Below are 20,880 nucleotides of genomic sequence, written 5' to 3' on the forward strand. Positions count from 1 at the left end.
GCCGCCTATAACCAAACACACACTTGGACACAGATACAGTTTGATATTTTCCATATAAAATTTGATATATTACCAAAAAAATAAATATCTGACATGATTATCTGAACTTAACAAAACAAACACAATCAAAATAAATTTTAAATAAGCTCATTTGATTATTGTTTATTATCATTAAATTCGGACATTTTAGTGATAACTAGTCATTTTTATTAATAAGTGATTGTTTCGCTAATAAATAATTATGGATTTTGCAAAGACATGAACATAAAAACCTTAGTTTTATGCTTTTAACTCCAGTGTATGCAAGATATATCCCACAGACTTTAAAAGTCCCTTAATTATATACTGACCCAGCTATTTCCCTATAGGAGCTGATAAGATGCCAAACCACTGTTTAAAGCGTGTCCTACTGCCCCCAAGCGGCTAAAAACACACATACTGCAGAGTTTTCCTTGCACAACACACAGTCAGGGCACACATCTGCTGACTGATGCAGAAGACACACACACAGAGTTAAAAAAAAAAGAAAAGAAGGAAGGAACGAAAGAAAGAAAAACGAGACGAAACAGTGTGCATTCTCTCTGGATTTTATTCTTTAGGAAGAATTCAGTTTGGAATTACAAAATGCACTGGTAGAAATAGCGGTGAAACTGGTTGAGAGTGCGACAGGTAAGAGTGTGAGAAAGACAGAGTTAGAGAGAGAGAAAGAGAGAAAAGAGGGAGGGAGTGAGTGAGAGTTCAAAGGTCCAACAGCCAGTTAGAACGAGTACATCATCAGAATTGGCTAGCTCCTGCACCTCCTGACTCCCACACAGAGTAAGACAATCGTCATCTTCTGAACTGTACTTTCTTTTCTTTGTATATAGATTATTTTTTTTTAGTTAAAAACAGTTCTTTCTTTTTTTGTGGTGTCCTGAACATGGTCGTGTTGTGCCTCAACTCCATGTAACAGAAGAAAACAAACAAGACTTTGACTCTCAAAGTCTTTTTTGTGTTTTTACTCTTTAGATTTTTTTTTTTTGTATTTTTTAACCTTTTTTGTTCTCAAAAATAGAAGGAAAAAAGGAAACATTGCTTTTTAAAAACATCTATCTATCTATATATCTTTTTTTTTTTAATTATTATTCCTCTGAATTAATTAATCTGCTTTTTCTTTTTATGTCCTGAAGATGACTTTTAACCCACGGTGTGGCATGCACATAGCACATGCATTTCTGGAACTAGATATTTTTTCTTTTTTTTTTTAATCTTTTGTATTTAAAAAAACAAAACAAAACAAAAAAAAAACATATTTTTTTATTTCTTTTTTTTTTTCTCCCAGTAGCGACTTTACATTGCTTTTTGAAGACTTTGTGTGGTTAATCAGCGTGTTAGTGGATTTTACTGCAGCATATACACAAAGATGGAAGGTGGTGAACGTTTTGGGCCTTTGCATTTTATCGTTCGGGGGGGAGGGAGGTGGGTGTTACTGACGTCTCACACACACGCCCACGCACACATACGCGCACACAAACACGGTCGGAGGTCGATGCAGTGATGCGATTGAAACGTCTCACGATTTCAGAGACGAAGAACAGAAAACCAGAACGCCGGAAGTCATCAGGAACACGCTCACCCGTGCACACACAAACACACAACAGAAATCCACTTCCACACGCCACAACCAGGAGCTACATACCTTGTGTGCTTTCCGATTTAGAGTGTAGTGACGTGAAAAATACTTGTCTGTGACATTCCACTGAGGCTGGAAAGACACTAATAGGCAGTTTGCTTTTTTTTTTTTAAATGTCTATTTTTTTTTTCAAAGCATTCTCTGGTCAACGTGATAGGCCTCCAGGTAAAATGCAGGTTGATTAGATTAATTAGAAAACAAATGATAGCAATAATTAATGATGGGGCTGACAGTGGTGTGCGTTCGTGACAGAAATAAAAGTTACACAGGAGTGACGCAGGACAAAATAGTTTTTTTTTTAGTTTTTTTGTTTGTTTGTTTTTTTTTTTTTTTACCAGGGCTGCGACCAGGCCCAGACGTCTTTTCTCCAACCCCATCTGAGCTGCTCTGCAACGCAGTTCAGTCGTTTAAACACGAGACACACAGACGAGTTAGGCTACAAGTGAGAGACTGGGATGATTGTTATTAGTGGTGCACCGGCAGGAAAGTAGAGGAAAGGGAATGTATTAAAAACCAGAGGGGCGCCGCTTGTCTTTCAGCGCCACCCGAAGGTCACAAGTGGTGGTGGGAGCCTGTTTTAGCATCTGCAGGAGAATGGACTAGTGCGTCTGCATGTTAAAAACAACCTGTACTTTCTGCCGTTTTTGTATTTGATAAATCGTAAAATTGAGCTCTCAGTCAAATTCACCGCTGTGGGTGATGAGAACGCTGATTTATTGACTGCATTGGTCTCCGATTCAGGTTTGTCCTCCACCCCAGGGTTGGAAAAACGATTCATCTGAGCTCAAAGTAAAAACATATTTAACAGAACATTAAATCTGTCCCATTCTCACGATCATCATGATCAATATAAGTAGTAATGTCATCGTTTTAGTCAGTAACAAAGAAAACAAAGATGTAGAGTCTCTCTCCTTTCTATTGGTCTCTTTCTCTCCGATGCCTCTGTTTTAACCCCAAACCCTGGAAGACTTTGAGATGATTTGTCAGACTTATTCGCCATATATATATTTATATTTTTTAAATACCCTGCTTCCCATTACATCATTTTAGCCTTTTGACCTCAGTTAGAAAAAAAAAGTGCAATTCCAGCTGTATCGGTGGCAGGCATTTGGCACGAAACAGACAGTCGACAAGCAAGGAAAAAGTAATAGTTTTGTTCCCTCCAGATGTACAGTAACCATCCGATCTCCCTATAGTTTAAGTAAAGGTATACAGAGAGAGGAATGTCATTCAGAGGAGAGAGAGAGAAAGAGAAACAGAAAGCCTTTTCAACTGAAAGAGAGAAACCCGAACAGACCACAGCGGAGAGGACTGAACAAAGTGTCCCCCCGCAGACAGACAGACAAGATTCTCATTGTTGCTATTATTAGTATTCTTTTTGTATCATTCATGCAGGATTCCGTAGGGTGTACAACTCCGCAAGTCTAAAAAAACGAAGCTGTGTGGGTGCAACAGAAGATTCAAGCCTCGATGTTTTGAAGAAGAGAAAGAGGAAGAAGAAGAAGAAGAAGAAGAAGAAGAAGAAGTAGAAGAAGGAGAAGGAGAAGAAGAAGAAGCAGCTGCAGGAATAGAAGAAGAAATACTGCAGAAAACAGTTCATTTGTTTTTTTTTGTTTCTGAAACCCGTTTCCACGTTTAAGTGTTTCTTCTTTCGTCTTCCGTAGCGTGAGGTTGATTGAATTGTTTCAGGGAGGGGTGTGTTTTCCGGTGACAGGTTGGGGGTACGTATCCCCAACACACCCGTCCTGTCCTCTAGATTTTCATTCCACAGAGGGACTAGTCAACCCCCTTGCAACTCTCTCCCCAACTCTCCCACCCACTTAGCCTTCTCGCCTCATACAGGCGGACGGCTCTTTGTCAATTTTATTCTTATTTAAAAACACAGATGATAAAACTCATCAATATTCAACTTGTGGCTGGGAGGGTTGGATTTGATTCATTTTGCGGCTAACTAAACAGAAGTTAGCTTTATGAAGCAAAGAAAAGAAAAGAAAAGAAAAGAAAAAAACGTGGTCGCTCTTTTGTCTCTGACTTTAAAGTGTCTTTTGTCGAGTCGCAACTCTTTGACATCTTGTAAGTGGCTATAACTCATTGCCAGAGGCATAATTTAAGACACAAGAGACTAGTGTCCATCGCTCCTGCTGCCTGCATCCTTACAGAAAACCAGAATTTGAGATTGGTCTCATTCGGAATCAAGAGATGGTCAGCAACAATGCGAGCAGCACAACGTGGAGGTGGTTCGTTACCTCTTTTTAGACTACTTTTTTCTCCAGATTCCGCAGCTGCATTCTTGCTTCATCCCTTCACCCCGACACCCATCCCTTCATCTAGCCCACCATCCCTACGAAGCAGTGGAGGAGAGGAAAAAATTGAACAGACGTGAAAGACAAGTCGTGGTTTCCTTTGGCAGTCAGTGCTCCGGCTCAGAGCTTCCCGTCTTCTTTCGGTCCGATTAACAATTATTTGTCCTCCTTACGCCCCCTCCCCTACCCCAGAGGCTAGCACCAATCGTCGTCCTCCGTCTCACTGTAGGGTTCATGCAGGCCCTTGCGAGGACCCCTTGGATGCCCAGCTGGAGGGGGGACCTTGTGAGGTCCCGTATGCGGGGGTCCATGGACGTGTGTGGAAGGCGAGGAGGATCGGTAGCCGTTGGGAAGGCGGCGCTGGGCGGCGGGCTGGACCTGGCCCTGCACTGGCCCAGTCAGGGCGGTGGTGGGAGGAGGCGCGTGGTGCACAGTCCTGGGCGAGGTGCGACTGGGCTGCGAATGGGGGTTGTTTGCGGGGTGTGGCTGTGGCTGCGGATGGGGATGGGGGTTATGTGGCTGCGGTTGTGTGGGAGGTGGCAGTGGGTGGTTGGCCAGAGCGTGCGGGTGAGGGTTTCCACCCTGCATGGGGCCTGGCTCATAGGCCGGTGGTTCGTGGTGGGGCTCAAAGTCCTGATAGTCCTGGTTGTAGAAACAGCCATCCCCTTCCATGGAGCCACCACCTCCACCTGTGTCTCCCCAGCGAGGCGGGGGATGATGACCCTGGCGGTGGGCCAACGGAAGGCCAGCAGGAGGAGGACCCTGGCCTTGGGAGGGTTCTGGAGAAAAGCGGCGAGGTGCTGGGGCTGGGGGTCTGCCCTGTGGGGCCCCAGAAGGTGTGGGCATGGCCTTACGGACTACAGGGGAGTAAGTGACATGGGGCCGCGGAGTTGCCGGCGTCTGAGGCAACTGCCGACGGCCTCGGCGCGGCGTACTGGTCCCCGAGGTTGAGGGGACGGGACTTCCACTGACCGAACTACTGCCCTACACAAAAAGTGAAATAAAGCAAATAAAAAGAACGAACCACAAATTCAAAGACAAAACACGTCGAGTAAAGTAGAGGATGGCAAAGAGAGAGAGGACAAATGGAGGGGAAAAGAAAGAATGCGAGATCCGTAGGCGGAAAGAGAGAAAGGAGCAAGACAAGACAACAACAAGAGCCCCAGCAACGTCAAGAGTAAAAGCACCAGTTGTGATGTGAGTGGAGGAGAGAAAGCAAGGGATGGAATGCGTCAAAAGGGGAGCAGAGCGGAGGATGTGGATAAAAAAGATGAGATTCCAAATGGCACCATACATTGAGAAGCGACATGTCACGCAGAGGAAAGAAAACAAAAGACGACAGGAGAAAAGAAGGGTAAAAAGGTTGATTTCCAGACCAACAAATGTAGTCCAAGGTAAATATGGCAACTAATGGCTCATTAAAAAATATTTTAAGTGACATGTGCATGCAACATGTCAAGTTTTAAAGTATTTTTTATGACAGGAAAAACATTGTCCTCTCCTTTGAAGATGATCAGTCTTCCTATGTGGTATTTGTAGGTTGTCGCAGGAAAAAACTGAACACACTGGGCTGAATGTGTACGACACAGATGTTTGAACAAATCTTTCATTTAGATATAAAATGTTATTAAAGGAAACATAGCGCAGGGAACATGACAGAACATCGGTGTCCTAAAACATTTGAGACGGGGACTCAAATATACATTATTATGCATATTTGTTGAGTTGTCAGTGATATAAAGAGTACTTGTATTTGCATTATTACACCCACAATAATGCATGTGTTTGTGTGATTGTAGAACATAAATGCATATACATATATACATAGGGCAGACATGCTATCTTTGCCATCACAGAAACACATCCTGGCCTCTAATTTGAGTGCAGCAGTAGACGGCAGATGGCGTGTACTTATTCTCGGCATATTGCAAATACTTCTACTGACATCAAAGGCGTTGATGTACTCATTAAAAGAGAATACGATAAGAGGATTTTTTTTATAACACAAAAATACTTTGTTGACTTGTAAACTTACATCATCTCAAATGTCTCCTGCACCGGAAACCTTGTCTAGCTTCTATAACGTCCGTTTATCGTTATAATATTACAACAACAGTCACCATGAAGTCAGACATAATGTTAACAAAACTTACAACTAGGCCCGATTCAAAGATTTAAATATTTAATTGCGATTAATTGCATGATTTCCATAGTTAATGCATGTTATTGCAAATTAAGTGCACTTTTTAAATCTGTTTTTTAAATGTACCTGTAAGGGACTCACCCACTTAGTCTCGAGAAAGGCATCTGCCACAGCTTTGAATCTAAACTTGTTCAAAAGACCCGTTTCATCATCATTTTCTGCTCTTTTTTTATTTTGCTCGGTTTTTATTTTTCTGCTTCTTTTGGGATTTTTCACAGTTTTTACAGTAACATTACTCTCTGCAGGGTAATATTTACTAAAACAGCACTTCAGATTTTGCTTGCTTACAGCAGCTCTACTGCTTTACCTATAATACACTACTAAGTGACCTTAATCACATACAGTGTGTTTAATGCAGAATTACAGCACGCTTCATTACGAGCATAAAAAGACTGCCCCTGGTTAATATTACTCCACTTCACTACCATCAAATTAGAGGCCTTTGATTACAGTATAACACTGTGTTTGATGTTTCTTGCATAAGAAGACAACAGAAGGTGTGTTGCTCCAAACCGCAATTACCCAGAAGCCCACCTGTCTGTGCGTCATGCACTCGCGGCCCTCGCTGGGTGATCGCGACCAGCGCCGGTCCCTCTCCCTCTCCCGGTCGTGCTCTCGGTCGCGGGAGTGCCTGTGTCCGTACTCGCCGCCTCGCTCTGCTACATAGTGCTCCTTGTCTATGGAGCCGTGGTGGTGGTGGTGATGGTGGTGGTGCTTGCGGTCCTTGGACCGGCCGCGGTCCCTGTCGCGGTCCTTGTCTTTAGATGTGAGGTCGCCCGACTGGGTCGTCGTGCTCAGGTCTGTGCCTAGGCCTGAGACAGTTGGCGTCCACATAAAAAACACTTTGAAGTCACGTGCATTTGAAACAAACTGGTATTTTGTGTGGTTTTGCAAATGCAATGACACCATCAAACTATCAAAACGTTTGCATTGTCGATTTCCCTCCCACCTGTGTCGGCCTCGTTGTAACGACACAGGGACCTCTCAGACGCCCGGTGGCCCCGGTCTTTTCGTCGGTGCCCGTGCCTGGAGGTCCTGCCCTCCTCGGGTATTGTGCGCTCCATGTTGTAATCGTCAACCCCTCCCTTTTCCCGGTGGCCACGTCCAGACCTGCTGTGGCCCAGCGACGAGGCAGAGCGCTTCATGGGGCTGCTGTCGTTGATGGTCTGCGATGGGAAGAAAGAGAAAGAAGCCACCAAACGATGGAGGGAGAAAGGGGGGCGGGGCAGAGAGAGAGAGAGAAAGAGAGAGAGAGATAGAGGAATGCAGGGAGAGATGTTTCCTTTAACTGTCAAGTTGATGTTTGCTGTGAGCGATGGGTTAAGAGATAATGTGTGTGTACATGTGTGCACGTAGGGTCCATTTCTATTGCAAGGCCCAAACCCGACCCACCCCACTCCCACAGTCTTCCTTCATCCCACAGCTCAAATCATACCCTGACACGTTAGTAATGATGTTGCAATCATGCTACTTAATAATACAGACGCTGTTTACGATTTACAAGGCAGGGGTCGACAAAAAAGCCCTCTGAGTTGGGCCCTCCATCACAGTAGGTAAATGCAGCAAAATCTGGTTTGAAGAGCGACTGAAATGAGATGGCGCATAAGTTTAAAGTTAAAAGTAAAGCCACGTTTTAAATTAAACTTCAATTCAATTGCGTTATTTACCGATAATACGATTCTCAAAACTCTTGCTTTTGATTTACAGTTCTTAAAGAGCCATGTCTTATTTTTAGGCCCAGACTTTCATTGTAGACTAGTTTAATGGGGGGTAATGTCACATCCCTCCAGCTCTGTCGAGTCTGGTTATTTTAAGCCTGAGCACGGATAGTGCAAGGCCACTCCACTTTCGTAAATCCGCTCTGTTCCTCCAGTGAACAGCTGAAGAAAAACTGGTGAAGGACTCAAAATACTTTTAATTGCCGACCCCTGATATAGAGTAATAAACGCTACATAATAATAATAATAATAAAAAAAAAGAATAAAAGGAAATACAAGAAAAGAGATGATGGCAAACGGCCATGCCTTCCATGCTTCGGTAACTTGATTTGTAAAAGAAAAATAAGAAGGGGAAACGGGTCAGTACAACTTGCAACACTCCGCCCTCTTCACCGTCCATAAGGCTGCACAAAAACTCCGCTTTTTCTGCTCAGTTTCAACGTGCTTTCAAACAGACATGCATGTACATAGGGGTTGTCCTGAGTCCTCTGACGGTATGAGAATACTCTTCTGCGGCGTTGAGGCCTTCATGCTCTAAAGGTGCGGACAGCAGGACAAGAGCCTATGGTGCCACAAGTTGCTGACCTGGGCATCATGAAAACCTCATCAGGTTACTTCAGTGCTAAATCGTTACTGCGGCAGAGCCGGCCGAGTTTGGCGGATGATTGTAAATTAGACAAATGACGGAGGAATGCGTTGGAGCATAAAAGAGCAGATTAGCTGGCCTCATAGAAGTAGCACTGAGAATCCCAACAGCATACCCCTCCACACGCACATACAAATCCTCTCTTGCACGATCGAACACGCCCTCACGCACACTTCGACACAGGTTGACTAATTTCTTCCATGCGGGGAAGGCGAGAGGAAATGGAGACTCGGACACAGATGGAGGACCACTGTCTTTAACACAGGCACGAGGACAAAAAGACAAGCAGCAGCAGCAGCAGCTGAGCAAAGAGAGACAAGAGAGGACCCAAGAGGCTGGTGCTATGATGAGGGGGACAAGCCATTCAGCCCACTTCCAAACGCACAAAGAAAAGAAATTATACCGGTATCAGTTTGGAAACAGGGCTGGTATATGATTTCATGCCAAATTAAGAAACAAAAAATGTTTTAGTACATTTTAAGAAACCCTTGCCCTAAAGTTGATGAAGACGCAACATAACATAGTGGCACGACAAATGAGGAGAAAAACACACGATAGTTTTAGAGACTGAAAAGGAGAAAGAGAAGGAGGAGAGAGAAGACAGAGAAGACAGGGTACATACACTGAGGGTACTGCCACGTTGCTTCCCTTTCCTCCGCTGCTGTATGAGCACAAAGAAGACACACACACACACACACACACACACAGAGCCACAAAAAACACCAAAGGTATGAGCACACATGGAGCATACACATAAAACCGGGGAGGGGGGCGAGGAAGAGGGCGAGGAGTAAAGAGGACGGGGACAGAGATGTGCAAGATGAATTAGAGAAGGGGGTACAGAGGAGTAACAAGGAAAAATCAAAGAGTTTTAGTTGGAGGTTCAACCCAAAAAGAGATGAGGTGCCAGAGAGAGAGACAGAGAGAGGGAAGGAGGGACAGAGAAAGAAGGTCTGATTAGACACCGAAGCAGCAGTGAAGGTGGAAGAGAAACACTTACCACGGACACTGGGGGTGGTTGGCGCCACGACAGTGTTATATAGACAAGATCACCATGAAAAGTGCTCAGTCAACGGCACCACGGTCACAGCGGCAATGACGACAATTAGCAGAACACACACACACAAATGGAAATGCACACCCGCGCGCGCACACACACACACACACAGTCACAGTTTCAAACAGCATCAAACCGTGGAACACCGTCAGCACAAACAAAGTCTTGTGCGTTTAGGCGACGTTTGAGTGCGACGGCGACACCGCGAGGAAAAAAAAAGAAAAAGATACCTGAAAGCAATCAGACTCTTTTTGTTGTGAACTAATTCAACTCCTCATTTGTGGCTGTTACTCTTGTGTCCATTATCAAATAAACCCCACCCAAACGATTTGATTCGGCTCGGCAGATCTTTGCTGGACCGTAATCAGTTCTTAATGGTGAAAGAACTGGCTCTGATTGCTTGCAGGGCTGTCCACTTGATGCAGAGGTATTTCTTTTCTTTGCATCGGTTCGAACACGCCCCATAATGAAATGTAAATGTTGTTTTAGTGATTCAGTACGTAGCAACACCACCAGTATGAATTGGAATATCTTGCTAATGATCAGGCATACATCATTATACATGGCGGCTCATACTTCTCAAAGCTCTATTGTGGGACAGAGATGCCATAACCTGCACACGTAGCTTACGTTTGCTCAGACAGCTGGACGGCGCTGCATCTCTTTTGATGGGTGGATTAATTTTCTTTTCTCTGAAACTGTCAGCAATATTTCAGTTCTCAGTTAAACCTTTCTTCAATGCGTTCCATCTTTAAACAGTCGATTCAATAATTTCAACAAAAAACTAGCCAAAAATAGTAAAGTTAAAAAATGCTACTACCAAGTATCAGCTACAGCTTTAGTGTCTGCGCAGGGTGTATTGTGCTTTCAATAGCCTTAATTGATGGCGCCTAGTGGTTGGAAACACCAATATGCCTTTTATTGGGATGAATAGTGAAAAAGGTGAGCCACAACTCCACCATCAGCCACTCTGAGGCAAAGATCGTTGCCTCAGATCTCTTTCAATCCCCTAATTAGACCAGAGTGGTGCAGTCTGTTGGTCCAGCACCTGTTACCTGCTAAAGTGTAATATCTTGAGGCGTTAAAAAAAATGAAAAAAATAATAATAATGATCTGTCAACATGCATTTGAAAGTCGTCTCGACACAAAATCTCTAAGACATTATTTGTGCAAATGGAGCTCCACAGCAGACAGCAGAGTGACAGGAACAGTTTGACTTTCAGGGCAGAGAGAACACCGAGAGCCCGGGGACACAGCAGCAAACACACACACACACACACACACTCATACACAACACACATACACTTCTTCACACAAAATTTATCTGTAACACTCAACATCATTCTGGTTCCAGTCTAAAAAAAATAAAAAAATAAAAAAAATAAATCAAAGCAAGGCCCGAAAATTCAAAATGAGCTGAGCAAAAGGGAAAACCCCTGACAGGAAGAAAGAGACAGTTTAGTAACCGCACAGACCATAAAAGAGTCATAAATCAGGACCCTGACAAAAGAAGAGGAAATAATGTGCCGTGTGTGCGCTTGTCATTGTAAATGTGCTGTGTGCAGATGACAACCAGAGCACTCACCACAATATGAAACAATAGAAAAATGGATGAGGGATGAAAGACAAGACCAGGGTAATTAAAAACCGACATGCAAGTGTCCTGATGAGAGGAAGGGACGAAGACAACGGGAGGGAACTAAGGAATAAGGAACGGGAAGGTCTGACTTTGCCTTGCTGTGGTCCCTCTGCATTCAACATTTCAGCAAAACATTTTCATGTTTTAACCAGAAATATTGACACGATGGGAGAGGCTTCATGATGCTTCTCACATTACTGGTTGTTCTTTGTCACCCAATCTTAAATGTAGCCCTAACCGGGCTGCAGGTACTCGTTCCAAACTTTCTCCACTGTAGATATGAGTAACCGCAGCAACAAAATTTCTCGGCAACGAGTCTGACCTTTGCAAACGTGACCTTTCCCAACAAAAGATGACGAGGGACAGACGTGACAGAAACACAGCGGAAAGGTGAGAATGCTGCTCACTTGGTTGTCGCCTGGGAGGCGAGGCATGGAAGCGGCCCTGCCGTGGCCTTCCATTGGTGGAAAGTGCTCAGTATCCGAGTAACCATCCTGCCCCATCTCTCTCATCTCTACCGTCTGCAAACAGAGCAGGAGAGCAGGAGATGGTGTGACTGGCTGCCATGAAAACTAACAGGGAGTAAGGGGGAGAGGGGGACAGGCGGAAAAGTTCGTTAGCCAAAAGAAAGCAGAGAGCTGAGCGTCTCAGGGAGGCGTGGAAGTGTGGATCATCTGGTGAGTGTGTTTGGTGAGTGGCTTTGCCTTGTTTCTTCAAATGTTTTTCCTTTTTTGATTTAAACTGTGCAATGAATGGGAGAAAGAGGAAAACTCATACTGCAAGTACACTCTAAAGAAAGCATTGTTTTGCATTTGTGTACACGACTGAGCTGCAAGCAAATGCCGGCAGGGGGCGAATATCGTTTCATTTAATGACCGACGGAGGAGCCTGTAAGTCACAGCAGGAGTGGATTTGCAGGGAAAGCCGTATATATGCAGCCCGCATATTAAAAAAAAATCAGATTACAATGTTAGTCAGGTGCAGTGGCATCATACGCAGTTAATGATGTAGTATGAAAATGACAGGTTAGCTTGCACACACTGCAGTCATTAAAAAAACAAAATCCAGCACGTTGCTTTGGCCGTGCAAATTTTACCTTGCCTTCTGTTTTATTTGAAGTATACCTGGACAATCGGAGTGGAATCTGACAGCTGGGGCTTTTGGCTTGGCTTCGTGTTCTAACAGAGGCGTGGCACTTTTCTCTACCGTTAAGTTCGACTGAGGAGCTTAAACTTTTTTTCGGAGCTGACTGATCCAGAGGGACCTGCCAAGTGGGTCTTCAGGCAGACAACGGCATGAGGACAGAAACATGAACCACTCCGAGGACAGAGTCAAACGTACGGTGAGGGAGGTTTTAACTGAATAATCAAGGACTCCTGTTCATTCAGCAGACGGGTCGGAAAACAACGCCGGCTGCAGAGGTGTTGTCAAAGCCCTCGTCAACAACAGGCTGTCACATTCCCCACTTCAGCCTCATTTATAATAAAGAAGAACAGAAACTGAATGTTCCTATCCTTCGTCTAGTTTATGTAACACACAGAGGTCATGAATAAGCAGAACATGGAAATGAAACTGAAATCTTTAACTGTGTAAAGATTATAGTTTTTTTTTTCTTTTCTTTTCAACATTTCACAACTGTCCTGAATTGTTCTTTTGGGAGTTTGTCAATGACATGAGAGTAAAAACAAATGTTGAATGGACTGAAGTTTGGATATTTATTGATATGATGTGTTTTATCTGTGTAGAGTGTGTGTGTGTGTGTGTGCAGCTGCGCGAGCTCCTGGAGGTGTTTGTGTGCGTGGACTTTCTACCTGTGAGTTGGACATGCTTCCCAGTCCGTCCTCAGGGTGTCCCTCAGGGCTCCAGCTGCCGGCCTTCTGGGACATCTCCTGAGCACGGGCCGTCACCCACGAATGGCTTTCCGGGATCCCTCCCTCTACCGGCCTACGACCCACACACACAATCGAAGTTACATCTTGCATCTCTGATCAATAAACCACCTCCTGTAACAGAGAAACATGCCCGACAACACGTGACTCACAGGCTGCTGACTGTGTCGTTTGTCTCGGGTGGAGGTAAGGCATTGTTGAGTCCCGGCCCCCCATCCTGGACGGGGGTAGGCGGCTCCACGCGCTGAAACAGTAATGGCGTTCGATTCTGTGTGAGATATACAACATGGCCGTCGCCAGCTATCAGGCAGACTGACAGGGAAGATGCAGGGAAGAGGGGCAAAGCAGGAACAAGGCAGATGCGGAAAAACGCGGCCAGGCAACAACGGAGGTAACGGAGAAGGAGTACATGGGGGAGGAATTCTTGATGCCCAGCAGGAGAAAGAGAGGTTGACGGAGTGCAATCGAGTTTAACAAGGAAGGGGAATTCACCCACTCAATCCAGAGCTGGACCTTAGAGAATGATCAGTGGCCATTCTGGGCCATGATCATCAAATACATTTCCAAACAAAACAAACGTAATTTATATCCAGATCAGTGAGAGGGAGAAAAAAAGGGGGATCAGTAAAAGGAGGGCTCCGTTCAAAGGAGGATGGAGGACATCGTGGAAGCATTTCAACAATCCTGTGGAGGGGAACATACAGCAGGTGAAATGCATGATGGGACAAGTCAAATATGAACCGCTACATTCGTCGTCATTCATTTACTAGTCATTCAAGTGAAGAAGCTGCAGTGGCACTGCCCGTAATAATAACCACCTGTCGGGATTTCAGAGTGGCCATTAACTTGCTACACGTGCAGCTTTATTAATATTATTATTAAGTTTCAGTTCCTTAATAAAATCCTAATGAGCCTACGCTTAAGGCAGGCAGGCAGGCAGGCAGGCTGGGGAAAGTGTGATTAAAAGTGGAAGTGGGGTAAAATAAAATATAAATGAGTGAGTGTGGAGAACTGCATGTCCAGAGTATAAATGTGCAGGTTTTAGTGACGCTTCTTCCTCAGCACATGAATATATTTATGGACTGACCGCATAAACCTGTAACATCTCAACTCTTAATGATAATGTATCATCTTTCGATTCCAAACACTATAAAACTGATGAAATACTGTGAAATGAATGCATAACTGTCACTGAAAGCCATCTCTCCTATAACAAGTGGCAGTGCGCTCATTCAAAGGGGAGGAACGGTGCTCGAATGCAATGCAAACTGTCCAGGATTACAAGCATGGGTGACGGGGAGACAGAGTATTTACAAGCAGTCGATCCAAGAGAAGCCAATTGCAAGAAAAGCCGTTATGAACGTTCTCATTGTGTTGGAGAATGGGGACATTTAGGGCTGTGACAACACACCTCACCTGCAACGCTGCATTTTGACGAGTGTAAAAGGTAATTCACCTCTTCAGTATGATAAAGTTACTGTGACAATCTTTGGCCAGAAGATGGCAGCACTGCTTTTTGCTTTTGAGGAAGGAGCACAGAGCTTCCAGACTCCTCCCAGGTCTGAACAGAAGCTGTCACAGCCCAGGACCAGATGGATGCAGCTTACAGACCTGTGGCCTTGATTTCAGCACGTCAGTCAGTCAGTCTGCCTTTAACTTTAAGGGGGTCGGGTGCAGGTGGAGTGTCACGGCAGTACCTGCTCGTCTCGGAGGGCCTGAGACCGTTTGATCTTGCTCTGCCGGTAGTACTCCATGATCATCATGGCAGCGTAGATTTTCCCCACCGTGAGGTCTGTCGCTGCTGAGAGAATGACAAGTTACCCTGCAAGATTAGACCCTTTGGAATGGACCCTGAGCGCGAGGAATGGCAGACAGAGGTGAGGCATGCACACAGAGGAACACTTTTACACACATATCACACAAATATGAAAACACAGAGCAAATAGTCTTTTCACTGACAGATCGATAAAAAGCGTCTTACTTCAGGTATAGTTGCAAAATCTCATCCTGAAACAGATCATGCTAAGTTTGCTACTGAATAAGAACAAGAAAGTGCAGTCACTTTGAATTAAGTTACTGATATAAAATCTAAGATATTGTTGGGACTTGATTGCACACGTGAAACTCAGTCAGTTTCGCAGCTCCTAGCTATTTCAAATGTAAATCTCATGCACTGCAAAAAAACTACTGTTCATCGACTAACGCTTGTTACGTTTGTCCATATGTTCTGAGTATAATTAACAATAAAAACATTTTACATGCATGAAATTTACATGCAGTCTTCAGAGCTGACTGCCCTGGAGTGAAAAGACGTCTATAGAGAGTTGATCTATAGTAGGGCACCCTCTGATCTCTGGCACAGGGAGGGGGGAGAGGCTGTGGAGTTGTTTCATAGGTGAGAGAAAGAACAGCGCCTGTGTGTTTCTTCTCTGTTTGTTTCTTCGTGTTCACTTAATCTGGACCTGAGGCATGTGAGTGTGAGTGTGTTTGAGATGATAATAAGACTCTATGCTGATAAAACTGCAAGTGCACGCTAAATAAAGCATAATTTTGCATTTGTGTACACGATTAAGCCCCTAGCTATTTCAAAGGCAAATCTCACGCACTGCTAAAAAACTGGTGTTCATGAACTGATGTTTAATATATTTGTCCATTTGTTTTAAGTGTACTTAATATTAAAAGCATAAAAAAGTCTAATGCAGTCTTCTGCCCTGGAGTGAAAAGACGTCTATAGAGAGTAGATCTATAGTAGGGCACCCTCTGATCTCTGACACAGGGCGGGGGGGTAGTGTTGGATCTGTTCTGGTATGTGTGGCCTCACAGGTGAGAGAAAGAACAGGAGCGTGTGCTTCTTCGTGTCTTTGTGCACCTGAGGCATGTGAGTGCGCATATGTTTGAGATGATGTGCCGGCTGATTCAGAGGGCGCAGCAGCGAGAAGGACTGGCTGAGAGAAGCGGACCTCAGGTGGCGTGAAGGGAAAAAAAAACAAAAAGAAGTTGGAGCTCTGGGCGGCACGAGGTGGACTGAGACCGGGCCACTCTGCCGTGCCTGCGCCCACACTCTGCAACTTACACTTGTGCGGCGTCACCAGCAAGTCCAGAGTCTTCTGGGAGAGGTTGGGCCAGATCGCCATCATCTCTTTCCTCAGCTCCGCGTCCATCTGGTGCTTGTCGATGCCGCCTAGATATGTTCATAACCAGCGTGCACACGCGTGCAGATACATGCACAGATGCCCAGTATGTAGACATAAATTAACATATGCACGAAAAGCAAAGTCATACCCATTCAGATTGATAGAAAAAGGGTGTGAGACACGACATACAAACATGAAAACAAACAGAAAAAGAAATTTATTAGCAAGGTCATAAGACTAAGTCATAACTAAACAATTGATTTACTACCATTGGAAAAGCATAATATGCATGATCTACGGAGGTAGAAGCATCAGGAAGCGCTGCAGGTTTTTGCTGCTGCACTTTAGGAGAAACAACAGAAAAGACAGAATGTGATAATTGGGACAAAAGAGATAAAAGGGTTTCCAAACCTTCCGTACCCTTGGCGATCTTGATGTCCAGCGCCGTGCGGATCAAGGCCATGAGAGTGGAGTTGAAGTGGACGGTGTTGTCGTCGGCCACGGGCAGGTCCATGCGGAGCAGTCTCTGTGAGGAAGCCAATCAGGGTGAGCAGTGAGAACTGGGGAGACAGCGGCATGCAGAGGAACCTCCAGGTGACAAGGGGGAGCATTGCTGAGGAAGGGCAGGGGAGTCTGGGCTTGAAGGAGTTGTGTGTAGCATCTGCTGCAAGAGCTGACTGTCTGTAATGGCTCGAGGCTAAGATACAGTGTCAGATTAGGAATACTTGATTTTCAGTGCTGCTGTGGGAATAAAAATCACTTTGAGTTTAGTCGGTCTTGTGATATAAAAATGATCCGTGAGATCCAATGAGATCAGTGACTCAGTGTTTCTAAATTATGTTTCCATACAGGAGACCTCACAGGTTCCTTAGACATGTATTCTTGAGTCTTCAATGACAGAAACAGGAGGACAGGCTGAGCAGCAGCTACTATCATCCAGAGCTCCCCCTAGGGGTTTGGAGGTTCACAGAGAAACCACAGAGACCAGATGGCAAACCAGTAAAAGAAAACGACACTTTCATTTATTGGTTTGATCTTTGTTGGTCTTCTTGGTCTTAATACAAACTGACAACACACAGCAAACACACCAACTCACAGAGTGACATTCGTGCGGGTTTCGGAGACAAAAGACCCGGCAACAACCCATGCATGCACCGTATCATGCCTCTACCCGCATGCAGATTCAGTGCCTCCATTTTAATTCCCCAAATCCTTCTTGCACATCCCACCCCCATGCGGCATGCAGTGCATACACACTATGCCTCACAGGACAAGCAGCTGTGCAGCTGTACACAGAAAGCATCCTCTGTTGGCGACATTAAAATGAGTTTGTGAATTCTTCTAATGTGGAGGCAGTAAAAGATTGGTAGACGATGGGATATGCTACACTAGGATGATGGCGCGAGAACCTCAACGGCTAACTTTCTGAGGTCTAATGTGTGAAAAATGGGTACAGATTTGGAGGGTTAATAGGTGAGAGAGAGCAGCATTCTGTGGAAAAAGAAAAAAGGAAAAAAGAAAAAGCCCTCCATGGAAGTGTGGTTTTGGATGATTATCTTTTCTCAGGTGTTTCTAGGTATTTATGCAAGAAATGTGATGCGAAAAGAAATATTTTTTTCTGCCAAAAGGTCAGAATTTAGCTTAGAGGAAACAGAGATGGCAGAGAATATGGGCTAGAGCATGGAAAAAGAAAAAGTGACTAAAAATAGAAGAAGAAAGACAGAATAAAACAAAAGTTGTCTGTGCCTGAAAAAAAAGCAGTCCTGCCTGAAGATTCTGCTGTTTCTCCTCAGGACAGAGAAGATCAAGAGTTTAATGCTAGATGTTCATTGTTCTGTGGACTGGTTGGGAGGTCAAAGGAAATGTTTCTCTCATTGGAAATTGCTTTGGGGAAAGAAAGAGGGAGAGGAGAGGAGAGGAAGAGCGAGAGATGGGTTTCCTGGAAAAGGATTCCAGTAATAATTGTCAAGGGATCGATTAAGATGTTAAACCATGAGCGGACAACACGTTGGATTTCAGGAAGGAGGCTTTTAGTTTGAGGATAAAAAGGGTAAGGGAAGAAATTGGAGATCAGGTGATGGAAGGATGAATGTTGTCTGGTGCTGGGGTAAAAAGCTAGAGGTATGATGGACTGAAGTATGACTGAGAAAGAAGAAGAGAGTAAAAAAAAAAAAGCCTGGGTCAAATAGTACATTTACAACTTTTGAAGCGTTTGCTTTTTTGTGTGCGCAATCAGGTTGAGATCATGAACGCAAAAGTCGATGTAGGACTCTAAAAGGAGCTACGGCAATTAATATTCTATGCAAGTGTAAATAGAATATTATTTTAGTAATATTTGCCCCAGGCTCGCTGGAGAGGGAGAGGGAGTTGGGTAAAGCGATGGTTAGGAATGGATCTCCTGTGCCTACAGGCTGTTTGGCTGTCTGCACCCGTCGAGACTCACAATTATCTGCCAATATACTTTTTTTTTTTTTTTTTTACAAGACATATTAGCCTTAATAAATGTGTTATATATTTCTATTTGTGTAAAGCTCATCGTGTTGTATCTGCCAGACAGGGGGCATGTGCAGGAGTGCTGCCGCTGCTGCTGCTGCTGCTGCTGCTGCTGCTGCTGCTGCTGCTGCTGGTGTGGTGGTGGTGGTGGTGGTGGTGGTTATAAGCCATGCAGAAGGCAGGTGGAGTGTAAATGTGTGGGGAAGGGAGCATTATGCACAGATGAGGGGGCGGGAGGGGGGCTGGAAACAGAATAGAACTGCATTGACGACAGAACCAAAGGACGAAGAGAAGATAGGACTTGCAGATAGAAAAAGGCGGGCTGGGGGGGGGCTTGGAGCTGCTACATGAAGGGTGACAGGAAAAAGGAACTGCTTCTGTGTGGCAACCAAAGGCTCTCGTAGGAAAAACACTTCACTGACACGAGCCCTTCTGCTCTCTCTACCATGAGGAATAACAGAAAATATCTGTGTGTGGGTTGACATGACTCTGTGTGTGTCTTGGTGTGTGCGTGTGTCGGCTGCATCCACAGGAGGGAACGAATCAGAGGACGTAAGTCCGGCAGACCTTCCAAGCCCTGCTGCACACGCATGTGTGTGCTCAGCTGCGTCTACACGTGTTTAAGCACATGTTTAAATAATGGCGCCGTTGTCCCTCCATTTGCAAAACAATCTGACACTGTAGCTCATGGTGTTGTCTGGCTTTTGCGTGTTCGTGTATGCGTGTTCGTCGCGCGCGGTGCAAACGAGCTGAGAAGGTCCTTCTTCTTCGTCCCCTCCTGTGGATGCGCTCCCCTCGCCGCTTAACCCTACAACCCTAACGGCCCTGCTACCCCCCCGCCCCCCACCAATCCCACACCACCACACAACGCCACAACACCGACCAGCCCGACCCCAGTTTATCCACGACAAAGGAACAGAAACAGAACCAAGGAAACACTGACACTAAAGTTTACACCACGTGGAGCGCTTATATCCCTGGGCCCCCCGCTCCCCGCCCCACAAAAAGAACCCCCACGACACCCCTCAGAGGACCCGGGTGAAGCCTTTCTGACCTTGTAGGCCACCCGTGCTGGACACCTCTTCCCGAGGCCCAGTGGAGGACACATGTGCCTCAGCATGTCATACATTTCCCTGCAACTGATCCTGCCACTGCATCATCGGCAAGTGCCGCCACCCCGTTAACAAAAGCACAAAAAGAAGAGAGAGAGAGAGATACAGATTTTTCAGCGCGGAAGACGAAGGAAAAAAAAGGATGGAGGATACAATAGATTAGAGTGTAGGGGTGAAAAGAACGAAGAAAGGTATCAGGAAGAGAAAGAGAAATCATCAAAGTAATAAAATGACAGAAAACAAGGTTATTGGACCGATCTGGAGACACCAATGCGGGTTTCAGTTTGCGCTTCTCTCTCAGGGCTGGGACACACCAAGTCGACAGTCAGATGCTTGTCTGCGAGTCTAGCTGATTTGGTGATGGGGCCTGTGGTGAGAGGGATCTTTCTGATTGGCTGTTCAGCTTAACCAGTGCACAAGAATAGAAGTTAACAAGGTCTGCAAAAACTACATATATATAAAAAAGAACAAAGCGGACGCTATTACAGCTTATAGATCATAAGCCACACCCCCACTCCATGTTAAGGATACTAACTAAAACCTTAGAAAAGGACTTGCCTTAGACTTGTCAGATTATTTTTTTCAAGGATGGCATTTTAGGTTGTGAATGTAATGCTGATCTATGTTTGACTCTTTTCTGAGAAGTTTTGTTTTAGTTAAAAAAGACGAAGCGTTTCTAACGAGAGAAGGAATAAATACAAAATTAAATAAGTACAATCCGACATTTATTTGTAACTGGCGGAGGTAGAGCAGACCGTTGTGTTAATCAAATGCACAAGCAGATTAGTCTAGACTCTATTCGAAGTGTGATCAGGCCATCGATAATGAGAGATCACTCTCGGACAGTACCGCGCAGACTCAGACTCCAGACTTGCAAGATGGCGCCACCTGCATCCCGTTTTTTCTACAGTCTCTGGCACGTAGCGTATTGAGCAGACCTTTTTGTGCCGGATACAGACGAAAATGAGGAAACGTCACAGTTGACCTCTGTCACGAGAGGTTCTATGTGTCGGT

General features: G+C 44.9%; 1 protein-coding gene across 39 annotated transcripts in view; it reads right to left on the reverse strand.

The window, feature by feature from the left end:
- Positions 1 to 571: 571 nt before the first annotated feature.
- cacna1aa (calcium channel, voltage-dependent, P/Q type, alpha 1A subunit, a) overlaps positions 572 to 20,880 on the reverse strand; it is a 78,480-nt gene continuing 58,171 nt past the window's right edge. For 9 of the 39 annotated variants that reach the window (XM_047572224.1, XM_047572221.1, XM_047572213.1 and 6 more), the window contains 10 exons: positions 16,673 to 16,787; positions 16,201 to 16,308; positions 14,825 to 14,928; positions 13,280 to 13,395; positions 13,050 to 13,182; positions 11,646 to 11,759; positions 9,165 to 9,203; positions 7,128 to 7,344; positions 6,713 to 6,990; positions 572 to 4,959 (listed from right to left, as the gene is read on the reverse strand). In XM_047572224.1, coding sequence (XP_047428180.1) covers positions 4,171 to 4,959; positions 6,713 to 6,990; positions 7,128 to 7,344; positions 9,165 to 9,203; positions 11,646 to 11,759; positions 13,050 to 13,182; positions 13,280 to 13,395; positions 14,825 to 14,928; positions 16,201 to 16,308; positions 16,673 to 16,787 — 2,013 coding nt within the window. In that variant the 3' untranslated portion in view covers positions 572 to 4,170. Of the gene's footprint in view, positions 4,960 to 6,712; positions 6,991 to 7,127; positions 7,345 to 9,164; positions 9,204 to 11,645; positions 11,760 to 13,049; positions 13,183 to 13,279; positions 13,396 to 14,824; positions 14,929 to 16,200; positions 16,309 to 16,672; positions 16,788 to 19,808; positions 19,906 to 20,880 lie in introns of all 39 variants that reach the window. The other 30 variants (XM_047572233.1, XM_047572217.1, XM_047572208.1 and 27 more) reach the window with 18 other exon arrangements.

Source organism: Mugil cephalus, chromosome 20 (genome assembly GCF_022458985.1).
Source record: "Mugil cephalus isolate CIBA_MC_2020 chromosome 20, CIBA_Mcephalus_1.1, whole genome shotgun sequence".
Taxonomy (NCBI): Eukaryota; Metazoa; Chordata; class Actinopteri; order Mugiliformes; family Mugilidae; genus Mugil; species Mugil cephalus.